At 37.2% G+C, this 21,717-nt stretch overlaps 1 protein-coding gene across 1 annotated transcript; it reads right to left on the minus strand.

Moving 5' to 3' along the window:
- Positions 1-36: 36 nt before the first annotated feature.
- On the minus strand, positions 37-21,185 carry LOC149074177 (apolipoprotein D-like). Its single transcript, XM_089246398.1, has 5 exons — positions 20,805-21,185; positions 18,200-18,336; positions 16,050-16,135; positions 12,375-12,482; positions 37-361 (listed from the first exon to the last, which is right to left on the minus strand). The coding sequence occupies exons 1-5, from the start codon at positions 20,937-20,939 to the stop codon at positions 204-206; spliced, it is 624 nt and encodes a 207-aa protein (XP_089102524.1). The 5' UTR covers positions 20,940-21,185; the 3' UTR covers positions 37-203.
- Between the last annotated feature and the right edge of the window lie 532 nt (positions 21,186-21,717).

The raw sequence follows: 21,717 nt of genomic DNA on the forward strand, positions 1-21,717 counted from the left end.
GCTAGCGAAATTTATGTCAACATATGATAGACTTGGTTCTGATATTATACTAAAATGTAGTTTATTGTTAAGTATGTGGACACACAGAATACAGAGAGATTGCAAGGGAAAATAATTTAATTTCGGAGACCATTTTTGCAAATCATATTACTGCATATTTCAGAAAATACGCATGTGTTCTAGTTGTTTCAGGGATCGGAAGCTCAAGCTCTGTATCCAGTTGTTCCTCGGAAGGTGCAGTTATCGAAATTCGTATCGACGAGACCAGCTCTGCTAATATGTACTTTGTCCAAAAAGTCGTAGATTTTATCTTTAGATTCATGAGAGAGGGTCAAGTTTCGAGACATGATCCAAAGATTCTCTGTAAAAATACAAGCAAGAAAAAGAAAAAAAAATCAAGGAACATAACATACACACAAAAACTTCAGCCTTTAATTTCAACAGGTTATGTCATTTTTTACGTATAAAACAGTATTCAAAATGTATATTATATCTGAGTTTTCATGTGAACTATTAAAAATTGACAGATGATGTGCTACCAGGGGGGAGGGGTTCACTATATATATATATAAATTATTATTTCAAATGTATTAGCTGGTGGCAGGACGAACCTATTGGCCGACATGCCCGGGGCTAGAAAGTTTTGACCGGGCATTTATTTTTTCTACTGCATGCCCGACGCGTACATAGAAAGCCAGGTCCACACTCGTAGAACTCCGCAGCGCAAAAACCGGTCTTGAGGTGTGGTGCGGGCGATTTTAATGGCTGAGTTTGCGTAGCCACACCCCAAAACCGGTTTTTTTGCGCTGCGGAATTCTATGGAGTTCTACGGGTGTGGACCCAGCTTAGGAAACACAGAAAATTTAAATGTTTTCGTTCTTTATTTTTTCCCATTGGTTATACAAATCAAGTTTTCCTACACACACCAGCGGTTTGACTGATTTTAGTTTTTTAATTGGTACCCGTGCTACTTCTGAATCATTGCGTTTCTCTCAAAATTGATTTGTTAAAGTATTTCTACATCACTTTTGTGATATTTATAAGAATTATTTTTTTTGTGAATAAATTTTTTTAATGTAGTTTGATTTAATGGAATGTATTTGTCGAGCATGTAAAATATTTTTTTCAGACATGTAATATTTTAAGTTACATGCCCGACTGGACGTGAACTTTTCGAGGTTTCTCCAGTCCTGGCTGGTGGCCACGTTGATTCCACTGGCACGTGTGCCGCACGTTCGCCATCCCTTGTATACTGATTATGAACGTCGTTACAGCACAACGCAGACTGCTATTGGCACAAAACTTTCTCTCCAAATTGTTAAAAATTGAGTCGACTGACAAAAATGCATAATATTATAATTTGTGAAAATTTTTTATGATGTGATGAACATTTAAATAATGTGCGTAAAATTTTTGCAATTATGAGAATGAATTTTATGTGCAAAAATTTGAATTTTTCCAATTGTATGTGCTGTCTTCATTCAAGAATACCAATATTCATTTTATCATCTTATTGGTTCGCGCCAGCTGTAATTGCATATACCGGGTGTCCACTCTTATAGTTGTCCAATGGCTATCTCCTGAACCGTTGGTTTTAGAGACAACTTTCAATTAGAAAAAATGTTTCAAATGATGCCACCCATTATCTTAAATGCCGTTTAAATGAAAAAAAATAACAGTAAAAAGTTACAAAATTTCAATTTTTATACGGTCCCATCTAGAAAAATATTCATATGAAATGAAAAAAGAATTTTAATTTTACGACCAACACTGACCGAGTTATGAAGCATTGAATTTAATCCATTTTTGGCACTTTGTCGTATCGAGTGAAGCATCATTTCGGCAAAACCGGAAAAATAACCGAAATAAAAAACGGTTTGCAAGGTTATTAGCATCACTAGGTCACGGGATTTTTTTTAAAGACAGGAAAGAAAACCTAAAAAACAGCCGATAGATGGCGCTGACGTACACAATTCAAAGAAAACGGGCCGTTCGAATATTACGTCATCATCGATGGGGGGGGGTTTCCGATTTGCTAACTGTTGATGACAAGGGGGAGGGGGGGGGTTCGGATAATGCTTACGTCATCAACCACCCTTTATGAAAATATGAGGGGCAGAGCTGATGACGAAATTTTGCTGACAAGGGGAAGGGGGGGGGGTCAAAAATGGCTAAAAATTTGCTTACGTAATACTTGAACGGCCCCTTAAATTGAAACCCAACGATAACACATTTTTTTTTGTAATTTATATCAATGTGTCTAATATATAATCAGGAAATAAATATCACCCATTCCCCGAAACGGTAAAAAATATACGCATATACATTCAAGAAAAATTTGGCTGTCACCTAACTTTTTTTTTGTTTCAGATTTTCCTACTCTAGTTTAGACGTAATTATTCGAAATTATTTGATTTCGTTCAGATGAGATTCCAAGTGTAATGCATTACATCAGTTCTTTATGAATCGAAGTGAAAATTAAGGAGCTAAAGATATATATATATTTATTTAACATTTTCCAAAATATTCGATTTTTTCAACACATGGTCATCCGTCTCCATGTTGTCAGACAAACATAAATCCAAGAAAAAAAATTATGATGTTTTCAGAAATCGCACATGGAAAATCTAAGGTATTGGTCAGTTAAGGGGAGCACTGATCTTTGCATACTCAAGAATAAATCTCTGATAGACATTAATGCTACCCAGGAACCTTTGAAGTTCCTTAATGTTTTTAGGTGGTTCAAATTTTTCTATGGTGACAGGGCCGGATTAATTGTGCGGAGGAGGCTCTAAAAGAGATACAGATCCCAGAAGTAACAGGGTAAATTTTAGTTTTTAGTTGCGGTCGTGAGGGTGACACAAAGGCAGAGAAACTAATTTAATTGCGAACAAGAACTCGTGTCAGTGCTCAGTTTTTGGATTAAAATTTTGCTCTATTTCTTTAAAGAGCAAAACGCAGAGCCGTCTCAACAGCATCATAGGCCCCCGGGTATGAAACTTTTTCTGAGGCCCCCAGCTATAAACACCTTGTTTACTAATTTGCATACTTACTCTCTCCAAAACTTCAACTAGATCAAATTGTCATGAGGGCTCCTCGGCTTTCGAGGCGTTCGAGCTAAATTTTTTTTCTCTGAGAATTCCCCCCCCCCCTTCCACTTAAAAATACTTCCTATGATAAAAAACGAATTTTACAAATAAATGACAAACACATGGGCGGGGAAATGGGGGGGGGGAAGGCATTGACCCCCAGCGTCAAAGGTGGAGTCGACTGACCTAATGTATATATGAATTGACATCATCATCGTGCCCCTCCAGACTTCCAAGTCTATCTCCGCCTATGGACAAACATGCTACGAATTCTAAATCCCAATCAGAGATTTTTTAGCGTTACTCTATACATGCAAGGTAGGTTGTAGATTTATCTTTTATTATCAGTTTGATTATTTAAAAATATATTTAAATATATTTAGCACTTCGTTATCAAGGAAAATGTCAATCAGAAATAATGGGAGAAAAATTTAGATCAATATTCCATGATTCCCTGCACATCTAGAAAACGGAAATTGAGTTTTCTATTTTCAGCAGCGCCATCTGTTATGCTCCGTAATGGTATGAAACCTATACATTTAAAGAATTCGTTGAGTTCAAAATTACATAGTATGCATTCTTTTAAATTTTTAGATGCGTTATTTATTCAATACTAATATCATATTTATCATATTATGCTAAAAAATACAGAAATATAAATAACATTTTAACTATTGAATTTTCATAAAGGCAATGTTTTATTTATAATTCTAAATTAGCAACTTCATTATGAAGGTGGAGAAGTACTTCAAAATTTCACGAAACCCAGTTGGTTATTCCCAATTGGGATTTAAAAGTAGCATACGGAGTTTTCAGGCGATGCGGACGCCCGCAATTTTGAAGTTTTCGTGCAGGTCCGCATGTGCGAAAACTTAAGTGTGGGCACCGCATTCGCACATACAGGTTTTGTAGATTAGGTTATATGGAGCTATTCACGTGTCCTAGTCAAACTCACCCGCATCTTTGGCTACTTTTAATGATTTTGCCATAAGCACCCTTAAATCGTTCGTCAATCGATGTACCCACATACGTCTATCCATCCGTTTCCTTCTGAGATACAGGAGATAGGGGCCGTTCAAGTATTACGTAAGTAAATTTTTAGCCATTTTTGACCCCCCTCCCCCCTTGTCAGCAAAATTTCGTCATCAGCTCTGCCCCTCTGAATCCTAACTCATATTTTCATAAAGGGTGGTTGCTGACGTAAGCGTTATTTTTAAGTAAAGAAAACATTTATTTTTACTTTTTTTGGAAAATTTTAATTCCCTGAAACATTAACAAAAATATAGAAGCCTTAAAACACGAAAATATAAGGCTCTTAAAATAAATAACACACTATAAATATAACATTCATTTCTTCGAATCCATTACAAAGTTGTTGTTCCTGCCAATAGGTCAAGGTTTCTTGATGTTCATTATGATTCGGCACCTCGGATGTACCAAATTTTGTCAGCTGGGTCAGGCCATGAGTAAAATTTGCCAACTTTCTTCATTGTTATTACACACGCCTCCCCAATATGATCAAAAACGGTGAGCATCTGTTTGTTTCTTACCACATTAAGAGCCTTTTCAAGTGTTTCATTTGAGTTATTGCGAAAGGGTCGACAACCCAGCTTCAACACATACACTGCTCAAAATAATTAGGGGAGCACATGGTATTAACAAAATTACGCGAAGATGTATACTGATAAGTAACATAAAATGAATCATCCATAATTTAAAGCCTAGCAGGAAACGGAAGAAGAAAACTTCATATGCAAATCAAAGTTCATGACGTCAAAAACCAGAAAAAGGAGATAAGGCCATAAATCGGGATGTTGCAGAAACGTCTGTTTTACTGCCGTAACTGTGAAATTCGATTGCGCAGTATTTTTTTTGAGACAAGGTGACTTGAGGATGTCTCAACAACGTGATTTACCGGAATCCATGGCATGGCGTGTTATAGGCAGACTGGAATCCGGGCAAACACAACGTAGTGTCGTGGACGCTGTTGGAGTCGCCAGAAGTGTTGTTGCAAGGCTGTGAAATCGATTCCAAGAAACAGGAAATGTTCGACGTCGACCAGGGCAAGGTCGGCCACGCGCCACTACAGCAACTGATGACCGGTATGTACGGTTAACAGCCCGTCGAAACAGAACAGAGAATGCTATGCAGCTGCAAAGACGGTTGCTCTTGGCAACAGGACGAAGGGTGTCCAACTAAACAGTACGTAATCGGCTTCATGAGGGAGGGCTCTATGCACGTAGGCCAATGGTCTGCATTCCGTTGACCCCACGCCACCGTGCGGCCCGAAGAAGATGGGCTGCTGAACATCGAGATTGGGAGCAACATGATTGGAGCCAAGTGCTGTTTACAGACGAGTCCCGATTCAGGCTGGAGTGTGACACCCGACGTGTTCTGGTATGGAGGGACAGGGGCACTCGAAATAACCCCGCATTCGTTCGTGAAAGGTCACAATACAGACGAGCTGGTTGGATGGTATGGGGTGGAATCAGCATAGGCGGACGTACGGACCTGCATATCATTCGGAATGGCACTTTGACGGCCCGAAGGTATGCAGACGAGATGCTGCGACCTCATGTCATCCCTGACGCTGGAGCCATTGGAGATTCCTTTGTTTTCCAGGATGATAATGCCCGACCGCATAGAGCTCGTCTGGTGGAGAACATGCTTGAAGCTGAAACAATAAAGCGTATGGAGTGGCCAGCGTGCTCTCCTGACCTGAATCCAATCGAACATGTTTGGGACATGCTCGGATGACGCATTGCTGTGCGACCAAGGCCGCCTGTTACTGTCCGAGACTTGAAGATTGCACTTCTTGAGGAGTGGAACAGTATTCCCCAAAGTCTGATCGATAACCTCATCGCATGCATGGCAAACAGGTGTGAAGCAGTCTTAGCTGTTCGAGGAGACAACACGCCCTATTAAAACTCATGCATCCTGTCTAAACAGTACCTTTTTTTATCGTTTACATGTAACCAAATTGTTGCCCTAAATCATCTTTTCATGTTTTTTTCCATATTTTCAAGGAATTAAAGCTTAATTCCAAATTTTTTTACGTCTTTTTTCTGTATTGCGCATTGATACGCGTGTACTATCCATTGTATGCCAATACGTGGCTGTCTCGCACGGTTTTCTTCACTTTTTTGCTTGCTCCCCTATTTGTTTTGAGCAGTGTACTTGCGAACCATTGCTAGGACAATAACAAGCTAGTGAAAAAAAGGGTAAAAAACCCTGAAAAGACAGGTGGCACAAAGTCACCACCTGAATCCCCATTTTTTTTTGTTTACGCGTCATATTTCTGCCAAAATGCAGTGTTTTTACAATTCAAATAACTATTTCTTATCGTAAGTAACTTCTAGAGAGAAATATTAAATTACCAGTGTCCACGAAGCACACACTGTCTGCACCAGGAGAGGTTTACACGCACTTGAAAAATTTCGTGTAAATCACATTATATATAACCTAAAAAATTCTCTAGACAACAGCTGACAGCAGATGATACAATAAAGGCTGTCGGTGAGTCACCTACAGCTCCTGAATCGGCATGAAACATTTTGAAACCGATTGTTCATCCATACGCTCCCAGGAAGCGCTTGCGTCCTAAAATCCGTGAATAGCACATAGTCGGAACCTTGTCACCAAGTCACCCCAGTTTACGGTATGTAAAGTGCTGAGAGACACAGAGTCTCAAGGCATTTGAATGAGTATGTTTGAAAAAATGTTCTTTATATCTAACAAAAACTTAGTTTTGAGAAAAAAAACATTTTAGGGAAAAACATTAGCATGTGCCTGCCAGCAATTCATATTAAAATATTTTAAAAATATTTTTAGTACCTTCCTTTTGTCCATACTTCATAAATATAATTTTTAAATAATAAAGTAAAACTAAAAAAATTAAATACTATAAAAAACACAACGCGCTATTCACGTACAGCGTTCACTGGTTGAAAACAAAATGAGAGAGAGTGTAAAGCCCGCAAATATGTGCTCGTGTAAAAAGGGATGCGGGTCCGCTCCGTGTGTAAGGGGCTTAATAAGAACGTTAATCGGCAACAAGTACTGGTGCAGTTAATACAGCACAGGACTCGCAATCTAGAGATTACGGGTTCGATTCCAGCTCATCATATCTGTTACATTTTGAAGTAGAACTTCTATAGCGACATAAGAGTGACTTTCTGTGAGAGGATCTTGAGCATCTTGAATCCAATGACCAGGGAAAAAAATTGCACGTGTGCCCAGTGGCACATAAGGGCTGGAGACCGCAGCTTGGGATTTCAAAAGAAGTGAAGGGAAGACTTGTGTGGCAAGTTAGAAGATGAAGTTGGCATGTTGAGGTGGAAGATTCGAATGATCTAAATACACAATACATACAAAATATATACAACGCCTCCACTGTGACGGGAAATGAGAAAACAAAGCCTCCGTCCACAGTGCTGAGCAGAGTTTTGCTTCCCTTTCTTTTTACAGAATATGCAATATATGCGCACACAGATGAAAACACCGAGCCTCCACTGCAAAAATACTAATAAACAAACCAAATAAACAAACAGCTTCCTTTCAAAGTGATGGGCATTCACATTTGAATTATTTACAAAGCATAAGTATCCCTTTTTACATAATTGGGAATGCACATAAACATTACTATAGATACAATACATACTGGGAGCAAATATTATGTGCTCATACAAATATTCATGGTTACAAAATTATAATCATTCATACGTCAGTGTATATACTAAAACATTTGTATTATTCTTCCGGTTGTTTACGACAGGGTCGATGAGTGTGTTGCTTTTTAAATAGGGTGTGTGTGAAGACATTAATTCTTACTTCCAAAAATTGCTCTTACACAGATGTCCTTGATTCCAGATGATTAATATATTATGGTGTAGGAGCCTAAGTTGGCCCATTTAACTTGAATCTGCTTCTATTTCAGATTCTACTTCCGAATCACTAGTAGTTTGTTCACTGCTTCCAGTTATTATCAAAACAGTTTATTTATTATTGGGGCCGTTCAAGTATTACGTCATCATGGATGGGGAGGGGGTTTCCGATTTGCTGACTTTTGATGACAAGGGGGGGGAGGGGGGTTTGTATAATGCTTACGTGATCAACCACCCCTTATGAAAAAATGAGTTAGGATTCAGAGGGGTATAGCTGATGACGAAATTTTGCTGACAGGGGAGGGGGGTCAACGTTTTGCTGACTTTTGCTGACAAGGGGGGGGGGTCAAAAATGGCTAAAAATTTGCTTACGTAATACTTGAACGGCCCCAAAGATACGTAAATAACGAACAAAATGACTCCAAATCGTTTATTACAGCAGTATGTGTTCCACATGACCACCACCACCACAGGGGATAACACATTGCAGGCGAGTCACAAATTCAGCAACGGCAGAGTGCAGTAGGTCCACATACACAGTTTACAACGGTGAAGTGGTTATGGATTAGGAGCGCAAGTTATTATAACCGTCTCATTTGCATATTTTTACCGACGTCGCTGGTAGCAGCGCCACCTATCAGCTCTTTTGTTAGTTATTTTTTTCCTGTCCTAAAAAAATTCCCGTGACCTAGCCATGCTAACCCTGCAAACCGTTTTTTATTTCAGTTATTTTTCCGGTTTTTTAATTCATTTTTAAAGTTTCTACGGACTTTTTGACTATCCTGTACATGTAAGCAACTGGTGGTAAAAATATAGACTTTTAATGGTTGCTGTTTAATTAAAGCAGTTATAGCGTCCATACTATATGAATATGGTATTTTAGAAGGAAAAATGGAAAATAAATAAATAAAAGCAGATGGCAACCAACAAAAAGTAACAACCTACCCTACATCTGGACCCAAGGACTGTAAAAAAATTTCATCTTCGTAATTTTTCGATTAGCCATTTTAAAAACCATTCAATTTAAATTTAATGATCTTTAATATGGTGTGAGTCAACATTTGAAACATTTTTCTATATTAAAATAGTTAAATGTAATCTCTTAGAATTGGAAGCACTTTTCTTACACAATCGAAAGTTATCTCTGGAACAAACAGTTTAGAAATTGAAAAGAGAAGACAGGCTTTCACGGCCGGAGTTTATAATAAAGTTCATACTTTCGGGGATGTTATGTCGTGTTCCAGGCTTCTTTGAAGCGGACGTTTCGTCCACTACTGTGGTGGACATCTTCAGTGAAGATTTCGACACGCGAGGAGACGAAACGACCTACTTGGATGACAGTTATCCACTGACGCTTTTGCGCTGAAGACGAGGAAGGATCAACCTCGTGGGTGTAACGTCGAGCAAGTGACGTGTCGATGTTGATGGAACGTGGCGGCTTCTGATCGGATGGGTGGGGATCGGAATCTTCAGATTTCAATAAGGCGGAAGAGTTGATTTCCTAACCATCTTGATCGTGGTATTTCGGATTGTTGGGGGCCATATCTTCCTCAAGTGCCTCGACCCTCGAGACCCTTTCTCATCGTCGGGAATTTATAGGATTCCCTGTACATGTGGATCTGTCTACATCGGCTCCACTTTGCGCTCAAAACTCGACTCACCGAGCATCAACAACACTGTCGCCTGGAGCAAACAGAAAAGTCTGCTGTCGCTGAACATGCCTTCCTCAAGGACCATGACTGAACCGCGAAGCTACTGAGTTAAGCACAAAGATAATTTCAACAGGAAGAAATAAAGGCTGCACTTGAGAAAGATATGGCATCCGACAATCCAAAATACCGAGATCAGGATGGTTAGGAAATCAACATTTCTGAATTCCGACCCCCATTTAAATCCATGACTCCGATCCCCACCCACCCAATCAGAAACCACCCCGTTCTAAGACGCCTTCATATACGGAGTATTAAGGAGTTCTACCCCGTTCCATCAACATCTGCACGTCACTTGCTCGACGTCACAACTACGAGGTTGATCATTCCGCGTTTTCAACAAAAGCGTCAGTGGATAACGGTCATCCAAGGAGGTCGTTTCGTCTCTTCGCTTGTCGAAAACTTCACTGAAGATGTCCACCGCAGTAGTGGACAAAACGTCTGCTTCAAAGAAGCCTGGAACACGGCATCAAAGTATGAACTTTATCAGTTTAAAGATTGACTTCTAGATTTTAACGGTAAGAGAATGGGCACCCTATATATACCTTCTAAACGCATTAGTTCGAGTTCAAAGATTGTTTTATGTACCCTAACAGCTCCTAATGTCTCATTAAATGAAATTTAAAGAAAACTGTATCGGTTCATTACAGATATTAATGTATGTAGGTCTACTGCTACTTAAGCTTGGCTAAAATGGTGCGAAAAAATGCCAAAATGCGAGAAATACAATGCTTTATAACTCGGTCAGTGTTGGTCATAAAACTAAAATTCATTTTTTTATTTCACATGTTAAAGCATGAAAAATATTTTTCCAGACATGACTGATATACAACCCAGAGACCGTATACAAATTTAAATTTCGTAACTTTTTTATTAATTTATATATTTTTTCATTCTAACAGCATTTGAGAGATGATAGGTGATATCACATTCGAAACATTTTTTTCTAATTGAAAGTTGTTTCTAAAACCAACGGTTCAGGAAATAGTCATTGGACAACGATAAGAGTGGACGCCCTGTATGTCATTTCATGAAATGAATTTTGCCTTTATTATGTGTCAAAGCGTGCCCGATGACACGTTGAGAAAGCTGTGAAAGGCCCTCCGAGGGATAAAGATCCCTGTATACTTTCGGGTGGTATAATTTTGTTACATGGGGGGGGGGAGATAATGCTTGTTGTCATGTCACTACAGGTTTAGTCGTGAATATTGTGCAGGATGCTATAGCACGAAAAGGGTTGAAACATTGCTTCTCAAACTTTTTGATACCGCGGAGCCCTTTATAGTATATAATTTCTGTGGCGGTACCCTGTAGACCCTTTTTTCGTTTTTAGTTATTTATCAAATTGCTGATTTATTTTATTTCATTGGAGCTGCCACGGAGCCCCTGGGAAGTGCACTCAGAGCCACAAAAGTTCCACGGAGTATCAGTTGACAACTGCTGGATTAGAGGCTCTGTACCAATTATCCTATTCTTTGATCTGCCACTATGTCACTTTCATTTATTCAGACCTTGAGAAGCTCGAGAAAAATATTCATCAATGAGGACGAGCACAATCGAGCAACCAAATGGCATCATAAAAAAGCGTGCTGTGTCATTCAGTCATGATGAATTTAGCTACAATATGTAACTGGTCCAATTTGTCTTTATAGTGGACTAACTAAATTACATTTACAGGACATTATCCACCATCTCTTTACGAAGTTGAAAGCCTGTCCGAGAGAGAATGCTTATAGTAGCTTCTTCTAAGGCGCATTCCACACTGCGCACTGGTTTTCAAGAGGAATTAGTACGATAGGGATCACATACAAACAATCAGGAAACTCATAGAGAAATACACAATGACAATTCGTATTCCTTGTGTAGGACCTTCATTGACTTTGAAAAAGCCTTTGACTATCTTCGCATTTGATGTTGTTGAAGCTGTAGGAGCAACTAGGATAGAGAAGATTTACATCGATATCATTAAGAAAATCTATGACGAAGCCCTTGCAACCACTCATTTGGATAAAGGAAAAGCAAAGGTTATACATGAGAAAGGTCTCCGACAAGATGATACTATTTCGCCAAAATTATTTACTGCTGCATTGGATGAAGTATTCAGAAAACTGGAAAGGGATGAGAAAGGAATCAAAATAAATGGGCAATTTCTCAGCCAGTTACGTTTTGCTGACGAAATAGAGATGGAAGAAGTGCAAAGCTACATGTACTTTGGACGAGAAATAAACATGGACAACCAGGATCGGATGACGCACTTTTGGCAAAAACTGTTTGATTCAGAAGTGTAAAATATCGTTATGCCTGAAAAGAAAAGTATTCAATATCAATGTGTGCCACCAGCACTGATTTTTGGAGTTGAAACATAGACACTCACAAGCAAAACCATACAAAGACTGCAGATAGCACAAAGGAACATGGAAAGATTTACGCTAGGCACATCACAAAGTCAATTTGTCCTCAAACAAGATGAAGCAATAAGATCGAAAAGATCGCTGGAATTGACTCGATAGCAAAATCATCAGACAGAAAAATGGCCCTCTGTTAAAATTTACTCACTCATCTGAAGTACTAAAAGGTTTGAAGCTCACGGGGCTTTTCAACACACACACACACCTATGAGTTCAGGTTCAATTGAAAACTTAACTCCTCCAGAGAGTTGTAATATGAATATCAATTAAATGAATCTCACATACCTGTATGTCCTAAAATTTGGCTGTACTTGGGTGATTCGAAACACCCCCAGACCACAGCGTAATCATCATAATCGGTATCAATTACACGGTACTGAAGAAATAGCTGAACTAGATGGAAATATTGGGAAAAAAACGAAATAAGCAAATAATGGTCCTCAAAAGCAAGAATAAACATATGAATACATTTTGTTATTGACCATCATATAATGATGACACCATATTGTATAATAGTTAATACATATATATACTGCAATATACCGATTAATGTGGGATTCTTATACTACAGGGTAAAGTAGTTATGGAAAACGTGTATATAAGCTGATTATATTTCAATTGTGCGCCCCGATTGTGAGAAAATTGCCAATTTATTGGGAAAATTGCCAAGGGGTAGGAAGAGTGGATTTGTCATGCGAAATATTCGAAGAAGGAACAGGTTTGCCTCTCCAAGTGATGTCTTGAAATCGTTGATAAAAAGCAGAATAGGGACAGCGATAGCAATGACATTACACGTTTTTTACTCTATGATGTCAGACTAATCTGCCTGGGGTGTCATGGAACCCTAGCGTGACTGAGTCTTGAGGTGGTTTTCTGCTACACTATATAGCCATAAGTCAGTGGACACTTTGGAGCTGAAAATTTAGTCATGGGTGAATTTAGTGGGGGGGGGGGGGACCGACAAAAACATTTATAAGAAAAAGATGTTTTGATCAAACCTGTATCACAAAAAAAGTAAATGATTTGTAATTTTAACAAAATGTTTTACTTATTTTTTTCAATATTTGAGTGAATTTTTTGTAAAAATTGCACGCGTATTCACGAAGATACGGATGTTTCTTTTAAACATTCTAACCCTCCCTCCAAAAGATGATTGAAAAATTTAAAATATTTTTGTACAAAAAATTAAAATATCGAAAGAAAATATCTTTGTATATGTTATTAAATCAATTTCTGTTTATTTGAAGGCTAATTACTCAAAGTTCCTCCGGAAAGTTACCAACGAACTCGAAAATGTATCAGAAGGAAAAGGTACCCAATGATGTTGATTAACCAAAAATATAAGGTACTTATATATAGTATTGTGGCTGTCAGTTCAGTGGTTCCTTCTGAAGCTGGTTCGAGAAATTCTATAAAGCAGTCAATGTGAGAAAATATCTTTGAATGTTTTAAAATGACTATAGAAAGTTTCCAAACTTTTCATTTCATCGCCCCCTTCTTCAGAAAGTTTTTCTCTCATCGCCCCCAACTCAAGTGAACCCCATGGATTCTATATTAAACCCGTAGCTTCTATCGCCCCCCAATAACATTCCATCACCTACTTTGGAAAACACTGGACTAGAATAAAAGGTAAGAATCTCAGTTCTGTCTTCTTCGAAAACATGAAATAAAAATTCCAAAAAGTACAGACAGACGGACATGACCGCTGACCGCCCAGAGAGGCCATCTTAGAATGGTTTGCGCTCTTTCCCAAAGGGATGGGCGGTCTCGGAGAGTCCAAAAAATTTACACTTGGAAAAATTCAAAAACAGCGATAGCAACATTGACTTGCGTTTCTTTAGTTTGTTCAATTCAACAAATAAAAAAATTCTAATAAGTTTTACATCCTAATTACGAGAAATATCGAATAAGAAAAATTTGAATGAAAAAAGCTACAGAAATGCAATTTTGTCATTTTCAAGTCAGAAATTTGTCAAGCACCGAAGAAAAAATTTGCAGAACATTAAAGAGGCTTGATGCGCTTCATCTCAACTAAAAGTACAAGCAGATGCGTAATGTGGCATTGATTTTGACGATGCCATCAAAAAATTTGCAAAACTAGAAGAAGGCGGGGGTGGACCTTTCAAATATAAATGAAGTGGTTGCGTAAAAATATTTACAATTATTCACAAATATTCTGCCTTAGATATTATTTACTTCCTTAATATAAATTTCATCCAACGTGTTTTTTTAGGCGAATAGGTCTTTTAAATCATTTACCGGGTGCATTCGCAAAAAATTGCGAAACTTTTCGGAAACAAAATAATTTAAACGCTCATATATCAAGAAGTATTCAGTATATACATCGGTGATTTTGGTGTCTGCCGGTAGATCTCGTTAAAGCAAATCCAATGATACCCGTCTAGTTCTAATACCTCTTCTCTGGTCTGGGCACCAGGCTCGCGGTCCGCGTTCATAACGAAATTGTTTTACGCTGTATCTCAAAAGGTATGGAATGCATAGTTAACATTAGTCGTCAGTAAATTATTTCACACAAATCTGATGATACCAATTTAATTATTTCATTACCTACCACGTGATTTAAATCACAAAAACGTTTTCACGTCAAAACTTGGGGTCGTGTCTACCCTCCTTCCTTTTGAATTCATAGGTTCAGTAATGCATTTCCTGGTCACTTAAGTGACCTTCGGCGCTTTCAAAAGTCATTTTAGTGACCCACGACATATTTACGGATCACTTGAGTGACCCGCGGCACAGTCTCAGATCGCTCAAGCGGCTCGCGGCACATTTACAGATCAATTAATAGACCTGCCGCGCTGTTCCACATCACAAAAGTAAGTGGCCCGCGACGAGTTTTCAAACCAATGAAGTGACCCACAATCTCCTAAAGGTTGAGCACCCTTGCTGTATACAAATACAAATACAACGCCACAACAGGCAAAATGCCCAACGAGGTGGCTATAGTGTATGTAGTACAGGAACCAGTTTTTACCCATTTATATCTTGAATGTGATTTTCATCATCTACTCAGCCTTGAGCGTGAATGATGGTGATCTACCATAGCTGAATATTATCCAAAAGAAAGGGTCACATGAGGGCTACCTGGACAACTTAAAGTAGCTGTTGGAACACTGTCTGAATACTGTTGGGACTGTTTCGAAGATATCCGTCGTGTGGATTGGATTGGTTTGACAGTCAAAAAAGTCAGAGAAACAGATAAACTAATTCCTCTCAAATTTTAATTTTGGACAACTTGAAAATTTCTTTGTGTAACATGAAATGAGGAGCTCATTTTCAAAAGGAAACATATCCACCTTTGCTAAATTTACAGTAAAGGTAAAAAACGTATTCCACACGATTGCTTTACAAAAGTAAAAAATAGTTCAGAAAAAGAATTAGTGGAAGTGTTACATTTTTGTTTAAAATTTGAGCTGGTCAAGTCTGAAAAACTAAAAGTTTCTATGTCACCTGGTGGTTCCAGAAGGTTTTAACTAGCCCAGGAAGGTACCCTTACTGCCCTTTCGTCGTTAACATAAGGGACACGATCATTCTATGGTGGAACCTCCCAAAACAGACACTTCCGTTAGCGGACACCTCCACTGACAGACACAATTTTGAATCATTGACGGGACTCTCAATGTATCTTACTATCCATTAATGGTCACTCCTCGTTAGTGAACAATATTTTCGGTCTCATGGGTGTCCGTTACCTAGACGACGGTTATCGAGAAATGAAAAATACCGAAGTGTATGAAAAAATTGGACACGCGCTCCCCTTTTGATAGAAACGATTACCTTTACATTGTAATTTCTATCACAAATATTCGCGTTTGAATAATCCCGGTTGCATAACCTCATAGAGTTTATCCCAAAGATTTATAAACCGTTAAAAAGTGCATTTCGGAAATTTTTTTTTGAAAATAAGCTCAAATTTTATAGAAATAAATGTATATTACTTACGAGGACCCATCACTAGCTCAAGTCTTGCTGGTTCTTTCATGTCTGGTGTATGAAGGTACCCTCTCATCAAAGTAACACGTCGATTTCTGCAACAGCAAATAAAAGTTGAAACTTTGACATTTTTCGAGAAAAACACATCTAAAACTTGGACTCGTTTTTTTTTTTGTTATTTTTTAAATTATTTTTCAAAATTTGCAGAAAAATCTCTAGAACAAATGATACCTCGGATAGGGTGCGGACATAGTGCACCATGGTTTCCGATTCTGCTATTTTTACGTTTTTTGGGTTGCTAAAACCAAAATAATCCTAGTTTCCCCCCATCACGTACAGATTTCTGGCCAACTGAGGTTGGCTTTGTAGTAAAAGATACGCTGGTAGAGAAAGAAAGGGTATTTTTTTATCACGATAGGTAATGACAATATAAAACCGTCTTAATTTTCATAAACACACAACATTTCTGTTAGTTTGACAGTATTGAACGGATGATCTGTATTCATTGCTGTTGGCTGCGGGACCTTTTTTAATTGTCTTTAATGCTGCTTCGTCTACATTTTCGTTGCTTTGTGTTTTCAGTTTCCCGCTTAAGCATCCAACAATAGCTATAGCTATTTTTCTCAAAAAGTAGAGCCAATATGACAAAACCAAATGACAGAATCGGAATCAGTGCCCCATATCACCTTAAAATCACTTAATTATCTTTGGCAGTGATTTACTCTATTTGTTTATAATGCACAGTTTGAATGTGATTTGTATGCTGCTTATGTATTACCATTGAAATTTCTGTGGTGTTTTGTCAGAACATAACTCCAAAATCACATTTTTGAGATATAAGCATTTTCATTGTCATTTAAAAATCAAAAATAAAGCATACACACAGATACAAATGAAAATATCATACATCAGCATGTTGTTTAGTCGTACGGGCACGTATTTGTGCATTTATCTCACTTCTAATCAGTTGTAATTAGCAAGACTTACTTTTAGATCAAAATGCCATTTTTTGGAAATATCACGTTCTGACCAAACACCACAGATTTAATTTTCACTTTATCTTAAAAAATAGACGTAATGGATTTTTTTAATTATTTTTCCATTAATTAGCATCCCAAAAACTATAAGGCACATTAATTATTTTTAAAAAAGTTGTTTCATCACACACAGACCTGTGTGTTATTTATCCATTGATTTATTTCAAATTTTTACCACATATATTTGATTGTGCATGCTATCCTATGCCAGTACAAAATTTTACATATCTCTAATACTTAATTTTTTGTAAATTTTCAAAAACATACATTGAAAACATATTGATTTCACGCAATTTTATCATGCGCGCAATGTAATGGAATAAAAGATGATTCAAAATAAAGGAAAGTGTTCAGTTCATAAAGTGATGAAAAATAATGAGATTTTAACGTCTCAATCTTATCCAAAATTAAATTTTAAAACTTTTAAAAAATTCAACATTTTTTTATGACCCAAGTATTTATGAATGGATCTCAAACCTTTTCGTCATTTTATGAACTGAACAGTTTCCTTTATTTTGAATCAATTTTCATTTAATTTCATTGATGTCGTGTTATTTTATCATGCTCTCAAGCTGTTTTTAATGGGGTTCTTTAGCTCAGTTATCACTGTATTTCAGATTCATCAGAAACGACTCGATATCACGGTCTAAAGGCCGAAACACACTACACTGACGTGACATAAAATATGTCACTTCATTGCAGTGAGTGTAGGCCTTTAGGCAGGGTACACACTGGCGCGATGCAGCATGAAACTCGATGTGGATTGGTTGAAAACCTCAATTTCAAGTTTTTAACCAATCCACGTCGATGTGCATGATGCGACGCTTGCCGTATCACGCCAGTGTGAACCCGGCATAAAAGTTTATTCAGTGTCTCTACCAATGCCGTCTTAACGCATGGGCCCACCCGGGCACGAAACGGGGGCCCTCAAGAGAAGAGGGGTTTCACAAAAATGAGATCTGGTTGAAATTTTAGAGAGTAAGCATGCACACTTGCCTGGTAGAATCTAAGGAAAATCACTTTGCCCGGGACCCCATGATGCTCTTAAGACGGCACTGGTCTCTACACGAAAAAAAACTTCGTGAAAATGACAAGAAAACAATGGAAAAACTACTAACTTACAGGATGTTTACTCCATTTCTGCGGAATGTGGCTCTCATTCTGTCTTTATTAGCACTGCTGATGTGTGTAGTGGCACATTTCAAACCTCCTTCTACCCAAGCGAATGTTCGTTGTACTTCATACCATAATCCTTGAAACTGAAATCAGTTGTTACATAAAACTATCAGTAAAATAAATAGGTACGATATTACTCGGCACACAAATATTCATTTAAAATCATATACAGAGTCTCATCCAAAAGTCACGCAACTCGTTATAAAATATTTCATTTTCAAATGTTACAAAGAAATTACTCGAAAAACTATGATTGTTCTAATATACGGGAGTGAAGGGCATGGTGGGAGGGGGGGGGGCAATGGCATCCCCCAGCGTAAGAGGTGGAGCCGACTGATCTAATGTAAACGTGTATATAGGAATTAAAATCATCATCATCATACCCCCTTCAGCAATCATCATCGTGCCCCCCCCCCCCAATACTTTCCATTCTATTCCCGGCTATGGTTCTAATGAAGCAACATTTATCGATACAAACGCAACATTTGAGACAAAACATCACAACATAGAGTCAGAATGTGCACCTCTTTCACGGATAGAAGTGCGAATTCTATTTGTCGAGATTATGGACACTTTTCTGAGGGTTAGGGCACTTACCCTTTCAATCGCTGATTGAATGTTCCACCAGAATTTGCGGTACACCAAATTACAGTGCTGATTCGACTATATCGGGGGTCTTAACCTATTGCACGCTGGCCAAATGTGGTCCTCCGAGCATTTTGCTGTGGCTCCCCGACCATTTTTAGAAAATAGCTACTTTACATAGAAAAATGATTAAATTCCAAAAAAATTCGTTGAAGAGCTCTTTCCACTAAAATCTGTACGGCTGTATTTGGAACTGTGGATACTTTACAGATTCCATAGTAATACTGTGCATTCGAAATATTAAAAGGGCCACCGTAATGAATTCGGGGGGACCCTGAATCAAAACAGTATTGTGGCTTATGACTTCATATAGGCTACATATTCCGAGAGACCAAATTCGGCATCCAAAAGGTATACATAATTACAGAATTTACAGAAATGTTAAAAAAACACCTTATATATATATATAATAAAAGAAATAATTTTAGAGCTGTGGAAAAAAATATATTCATAATGGATGAAAATTTATAATTAATAAAAAATAGTTACAGAATTACCGAAAGAAACAATTTCAGAATTATTGAGAGTGATTTTAGAATTAAGAGTAAAATTTCAGAATTTTTCAGTGTTTATTACAATTATCAAAAATTCATGAAAAATATTAAGAATTTTCGGAAAAGAAAAAAATATTTCATAAAAATTTGAAATTGATGAAATTTTTTTTTTCAGAACTATTGGGACAAATTTCAGATTTAATAAAGCAATAATTGATTAAAAAGAATTAATTAATGAAAGGAAGTTATCTGAAAATAAATGAAAATTTAAATTTAATGAAAAATAAATAAATTCAGTGTGAATAAAAGTGTTTAATAAATTTGGGGAACCTTGTTTAATAACCGAAAATAACACGGTATGACTAGGTGGCCCGTGGACTTCTTGGAAAGTTTAATTTGGCCCGTAATGTGTCTGTAAGGTTGAAGACCCCTGAACTATATTAACGTAGCCTGTCAGATGAAACCGTCTTCATACGTGAAAAACACAGAATCAAGTTTATATCAAATGCCATTTTCATCAATGGACGATCTCAGCCACCGATAATTACTTGGATGTTTACCTTTCTTGTCACTTTTCTTTGAAATAGTGCGGGAGTGAACTTTAATAAGTTTTTTTGATAGAAAATGTCCCAAAATGATCAAAACAATAATACATTTAGCACTACCTATGTCAGATTTTAAGCGAAATTCATATGATATTCCAAACACGATTGCAAAACATTCCACGAATGGAATTTTATTATTTTCACAGTACATTCAGCCGGTAATGGTGCAGAATTTAAAGGATTGTATGATATGCTCATAAGTTACACTCAAATCGGTTGATGTATTTTTGGAAATTTTGTTCTACATAAAATCGTCTATAAAACATTGCAATTAGACAAATATAATGTTATAGACCTTAGATTTTAGTTCATTAACTCGGCAATATATAGCAGAATATCATATTAAAATTTCTTAATGATACAATGAAATAATTCTTAGAAATCATGTTTCAAACTCAAGTAAAATGTCAAAAATAGCATTCTTGTTAAACACGTTTAAAGTTTTTATTCACGGAAGATTGTATGTATAAACGCAACACTAAAGTGGAAACAATTTCGGTTCTGAGCGTCACATCAACAAAACAAGGCCTGTTTTGGAATTACAAAGAATAGGGCTTTCATAAAAAAATTAAAGTTTTTCTTCAAAATTAACGTTTTTCTTCAAAATTACGTTTTCAACTAGTGGGATACCTTAACACCGCTACAAATGAAGGTACATATACGTGTACCTCTGCAGCGAAGAGGTTATGAAAATCGAATTTGAGTTCTTTTAGATGACTATTACGTGCCAATGACGAATACGGAAACGTTAAAACAGATTTATCAAAATTTCCCTCAATATATGAATATTATAAATGGATTAATTACCCTTTGAATATCGAAGTCTTCCATGATTTGCGGCTCGGGACAACTGGACGGATACAACGATAAACCATAGATTGCATAGCGGCATATTAAACAGGCGAAAAATAACACAGGTAAATGTAACGATTTCATGGTCATTTTTCAAGGGGGATTAGAGCATATAGCTCTCTTACATTTGCTGAAGAAATTGCCTTCTTCTAGTCACTGCTGTCAACTAGAGGCCAAGTCACAAGAACCAGTTCCTAAGGGCTTTGATCGCCGGCCCTTCGGACGATAACCCCTTGCATATATATTACCGAGCATCATCCAACATCAATCGACAGATAAAAAAAACAACAAAAAAAACCGTGTTCATAGTTTCAAACAAGATATTATCTTCCAAGTCCATTGTTTCAGTCAGATTTATCCAGGAAGCAGCGCAATCCTTTCAACAATTGAACGTCTGAATTGAAGTAACCTGGCATTTTTTATTCTTATTTTGTTTCCTTTCGTTTTTGCTTCAAGACGCGACATTAAAATTCAAGTCAGCATAGTGATACGTGTCTTTGGAAAATGCCAATCGTCATTTAGAAGTCCTGAGATCATTAGAATGAATCATCCTGAGTTTTGCCGACAGATATGTGGCTATTTTAGAGGGACAGTAAAAGTCTGATATAACGAGTACGGCTTATACCAAGTCAAGGCCCGATTTCAGCATGGGCCACATGGGCATTTGCCCAAGGGCCCAAATTTATAATATACCATATATTTTACTCAAATTTTTTTTATAAATTTTATTTGGTAAAATTTTAAATAAATCAAACAATTTCCCCTAAATCACATCAAACTATTACCAAAGTGCCCATTACTAGCAAAATATCAATTTTAATATTATATCAATCAGTAATATATTTACACAGCATTTACAACACACCTA

This window comes from Pholcus phalangioides, unplaced genomic scaffold (assembly GCF_987345545.1).
Source record: "Pholcus phalangioides strain wild (caught in Gottingen) unplaced genomic scaffold, Ppha-v1.0 ptg000017l_1, whole genome shotgun sequence".
Taxonomy (NCBI): Eukaryota; Metazoa; Arthropoda; class Arachnida; order Araneae; family Pholcidae; genus Pholcus; species Pholcus phalangioides.